Source organism: Penaeus japonicus, unplaced genomic scaffold (assembly GCF_977035675.1).
Source record: "Penaeus japonicus unplaced genomic scaffold, GWHDUDI00000001_assembly GWHDUDI00000001, whole genome shotgun sequence".
Lineage (NCBI taxonomy): Eukaryota > Metazoa > Arthropoda > Malacostraca > Decapoda > Penaeidae > Penaeus > Penaeus japonicus.
This window is the reverse complement of record NW_028234403.1, coordinates 5,804,823-5,809,822: the sequence shown is the minus strand read 5'-3', so window position 1 is coordinate 5,809,822 and position 5,000 is coordinate 5,804,823. Positions and strand designations below refer to the sequence as shown.

Genomic DNA, 5,000 nt, shown 5'->3' with positions numbered 1-5,000 from the left:
ACACCATCTCACCGAAGTTGTTTACAACTTGCTTGGAGGAAGTATTCGAGAAGTTAGATTGGAAGGAGAAAGGGATTAAAATAGGGAATGAGCACTTAAGCAATTTAAGATTTGCAGATGACTTTGTTCTTTTCGGCGATTCAGCAGATGAACTACAACAATTGCTAAGCGATTTAAATAGGGAAAGTCAGAAGATTGGTCTTGAAATGAACATGAAAAAGACTAAAGTCATATTCAACAGTCGAACCCCAGTTAAGCAAATACAAATACAGGACGAGGTACTAGAAGCAGTGAACGAGTATGTATACCTAGGGCAACTCATCAAGCCGAGTACATCCTGCGATGCCGAGATAAAACGGCGAATCAGGCTAGGTTGAAATGCCTTCGGTACACATAGTAATATATTACGAGGTCGTCTGCCACTATGTCTAAAGATAAATGTTTTTGACCAATGGAAATTAGTAAGTGCTCAAAGAGGAATGGAAAGGGTTATGCTAGGAGTTAGCTTAAGAGACAAAAAAAAAAAAAAAAAAAAAAAAAAAAAGCAACATAGGTCAGGCAACAAACAAAAGTAGAGGATATACTCACGAGCATTAAGAAGAAAAAGTGGCAGTGGGCTAGACATATATATCGGAGACAGGACAACAGGTGGACAAAGAAAACTACAGAATGGGAAATACACGACACAATGAGACCCACGGCAAGACCAATGACTAGATGGCGGGATGAAATAGCGAATTTCGCAGGAGTAAACTGGAATCAGAGGACACAAGACCAGAATGACTGGAAAAGATTGAGAGAGGCTTACGTCCTGCAGTGGAATGATACATGCTGATGATATATATATATATATATATATATATATATATATATATATATATATATATATATATATATATATATATATATATTTATATATATTTATATACATATAACATATACATGCATATATGATATACATATATATACATAAATAATATACAGTATACACACACACACACACACACACACATATATATATATATATATATATATAATATATATATATGAGATATATATATATATATATATATATATATATATATATATATATCACTGACTATACTTGACTCTGCTGTCTGTCCTGGGAATACTTATCAAAAACAACCAAAGAACGAAAAACTAAATGATCGTTAACTTAGCCTTATCTTACTTCCCGCAAAGGAACCGCCTTGTTGTGGCGCGGGGGCTTGAACTCCTTCCTTGGATGAGCCTGCTCTGAATCTGGCCAGTCTCTTCCTCCCGTTGAGGTGGCCTTCCAGCGGCAGGTTCTCTGGGTAGGGATGACTAAGTGTTCCTAGGAGCTGATCTAGTAGGTGGGGCCGCACCCCCTGGTCCTCCCCCCAGGAGGGCTCACACCTGCCCACGCATTTGCCGTGCATGGCGCCCCTGTGCGATGGGAGATGGGAGTTCTGGAGGTTAAGTGATGCATTGTATAAGTATGCCCTGCGGCTAGCAACACGCCTCTTTGGTCCTCTATTCCAGCAAGATGGATTGCCTGATCTCGACTCGGTTAGGTCAATCGGCTGGTCTGTCTTTTGAGCTAGGCTAGGATCAAGCAGCTCCTGTCTTGCAGGCAATCGCATGGTCTTGTAAGTGCCATCAACGTGAAGCGGGGGTTGTTTATATCCTCCCATCATCCCTGTGGCTTCTGAGCATGACCTCAGTGCACAGTTTCCCCTTGTTGGACTCCGTGGTGGGTAGGGGTGTGGGAGGATGAATTGAATTGCTAACATATTACAACTTTCACCTCTAAATCCTTGACTGATACCCCCGCTGACGACCCCAGCAAGAAATCGACCAAGACTGTCACCTTGGAGCCTTTCAAGGTCCTCTGTGACAAAAGTAGAAAAATGGGCAAGGCTCTGGCGTCGGTTCAAGGAAAACCTGCCCAAGAACCTCGGGCTGGACCCTCCAGACCAGCCCCTGGCTCTGACAAAACTCTGGCATCGGTTCAGACGACAAGTCAAAACAAAAATGGAAGCCAGGTAAGACCCTCCGACCCTGCTGGCCCCACTGCCAAATCCCCGGCGTCGGTTCGGAGGACAGGCAACAAGCTGGTTCGGCCGACTCAAAAGGCGAGTCTGTAGCCCAAAGTCGGTTTTCCCTAAACCGGAAGGATTCGACAACGCTTACCAGAAAACCAGAGACAGTGCCGTCTGACGATTAGAATTGCCAGACACAATGGCATGATAATTGTACCGAGGGACCAAGCCACTATCACCTTCCTCCAGGAGACAGACAAGCTCCTGGATAGGCAGAAGGTGAGCCTGTCAGCTCTGACTCCCGAAGAGAGGAAGTCCAAGATGGTGCTTCTTGGCTTCCCTCTGATGTATGACCTTGAGGTCATCACGTCTCATCCCAAGGTGGTGGGAGCTTCCTCACTAGTTCAAAAGCCTTTTCCTGGTGTTGCTGACAGTGCTTAGTAAGGTGGCCATGCTGTGAGCAGTGCTCTTACCCCTTGTGAACCCATGTAGGTGTTCATGTGGAGGTCCCAACTTCCATTGGAGCCGGTTCAGTACCATTCTCTCTGCCGTTTTTCCCAGACAGTAGAGAGATGGGAAGGTACCGTCCCGGCTCCTTTGGTTTAGGGATGGGAACTATGTCAGCCCTCTTCCAGCACTGTGGTAGTGAGGAAGTCTCTCAGGACTTGTTGATGAAATGTAAGAATGCAAGCACACCTTCATGTCTTAGGTGGGAAATGATGGGGTAGGAGCTCCCATCACAACCCAGGGCTGACCGGGAACTGGTCTTATACGTCCGCCATAATTCCCTCAGAGAGAACATGGCATCTGCTCGACCGCCTTTTCTCTGATGAGGGCATGCCCTCAACTCTGCTGGTAGGCCGGCACTACTTGTTCTGGCAGAGAACTCGAGTGCCAGTCTCTCCGCCTCCGACCACGGGTCATGATGGGTCTTTCTTGAAGCTGAGCAGTTTATGGCCCATCTGATACGGTTCCACAGCTCTAAAAGGGAGGTTTGGTGGCCAAAGGACTCACACCACTCCAGCTTCTTTTCCTGCTTTACTCTCTTAGCAGTTTCCTGAGCATCCCTGAGAGCCTCTCTCAATAGAGCGTGGTTCTCAGGGGTACTCTATCTGCGAAGTGTCTTCTGCACATATTGATTCTGTGGTTGACCTCCTTAATCTCATCATTGTAGTACCAGGCGTCTTTGAAACACCTGGACCATGGACGAGTTTTGGGGATGGTCTCTGAGGCTGCCTCGTCTATGGCATTTACTAGTCTGGCCTCAAGTATATCCACATGTGTTGTGTTGTCCACAGACCAATTAATTCCCTCGACCAGAGCCATATTGACAAAGGTAAGGTCAAGGACCCCCCCGCCAATGTGCATAGGCTCCTGGCTGTAGAGAAGAGTAATCTCAGGGCACGACTCAAGCACCTCGGCTATGTGGTAGCCTTCCACATCACGACTTCAAGTGGGAGCCAAGATGGGGTGGTGGGCATTGAAGTCTCCCCCAATGAGAATTGGCTTGTGTGCCGCAGCAACACAGACTTCACTAATATCTAAGGTCCTACATTTTGGCCTGCTATACACATTGTACAGCTTGAAGGGACCCCCAGCCAAATGGATCCCAACAGCAAGGAATTCGACGCCTTCTCCACACTGCACAGGATCGGCAATCAAGGAGCAGAGGATCGTCGACTTTACAAGGGTAATCAAACCTCTGGTGGCTTGCGTCCTCGGCAGCACAAAGGGATGATATCCCGAGAAGTGAACAGATTCCCGTTCTCCATCTTCTCACTGGTCCTCCCCAATGCTGTCGCAACTGCTGTGACGACTGTTGTCAGCAGGAGCGTCAAATCCTTCGCTGTAAACAGAGTTAGTCTCTCCACTTATGGTGTTCCCAGACCCCTTCCGGGTCTGTTTCCGTCTTGGAACTCCCACCAGAGCTGGAAACTTCTTTGTGTTGGAGGTGTCCGACGGTGGTTTCGCTTTGGGCAGTGCGTCCTTCCTCTTATGTCTGGGGACAGAGCAAAGGGGCAAGGGCTCTCCCCTCCTAAGTGCCTGAAGGGGCGGGAACAAAGTCTGGTCGCTTTGCAATGACCTCTTGCCGCCGAAGAGCCTCTTCCTTCCTTACCGAACAGCCAAGTCTCCAGGCGTGGTGCTTTTTGTGGCAGTTGGGACACTTTGCAGTGGTGTCCCGCTTGCCCTCCTTGTGTGCTTTGAGGCACACCTCCATACTGTGTGCTTGACTACAGACACCACACCTTGGCTTTGCAGAGCAAGTGGCCAGGTCATGCCCGTACTTCTGGTACGTGAAGCAGTGGAGTGGGTCAGGAACGTATGTCATAAGGCTGTAGGAGCCCCAATTGCCAAGGTCTAAGGACGCAACTGGGGCTCCCTTCATAGTGACCAGGACTTGCCTGGTTGGGTGCTTCCCTTTGGCCATAAACTGCTCAGCTTCAAGAAAGACCCATCATGACCCGTGGTCGGAGGCGGAGAGACTGGCACTCGAGTTCTCTGCCAGAACAAGTAGTGCCGGCCTACCAGCAGAGTTGAGGGCATGCCCTCATCAGAGAAAAGGCGGTCGAGCAGATGCCATGTTCTCTCTGAGGGAATTACGGCGGACGTATAAGACCAGTTCCCGGTCAGCCCTGGGTTGTGATGGGAGCTCGCCATTCAGGAGATCCTGATCCTCAAGGGAATCAAAGGCAGACTGCTTGCCTGGATTGGTGACTATTTTCGGAACAGAACTGCCAGAGTGAAGATCCAAGGTCACCTCTCCAGGCATTTGCCCCTAGAGAATGGCACTCCACAAGGGGGGGTCCTTAGCCCGGCTCTGTTTAACACCCTCATGTTAAGCATCCTCGACATTACACTCCCAGTGGGGTGCAAGATCATTTCATATGCAGATAATCTTGCAATTATCTCTTCTGGGTGATGAAATGAGAATCTAACTAGAAAGGCCCAGCGTTGTCTGGACCTAATGTCTAAGGA

At 48.2% G+C, this 5,000-nt stretch overlaps 1 protein-coding gene across 1 annotated transcript in view; it reads left to right on the top strand.

The window, feature by feature from the left end:
• Positions 1-3,626: 3,626 nt before the first annotated feature.
• LOC147472452 (uncharacterized) overlaps positions 3,627-5,000 on the top strand; it is a 22,347-nt gene continuing 20,973 nt past the window's right edge. The window contains exons 1-3 of the mRNA XM_086540665.1: positions 3,627-3,714; positions 3,911-4,003; positions 4,262-4,344. Of these exons, the coding sequence (XP_086396791.1) occupies positions 3,627-3,714; positions 3,911-4,003; positions 4,262-4,344 (264 nt within the window). The remainder of the gene's footprint in view (positions 3,715-3,910; positions 4,004-4,261; positions 4,345-5,000) is intronic.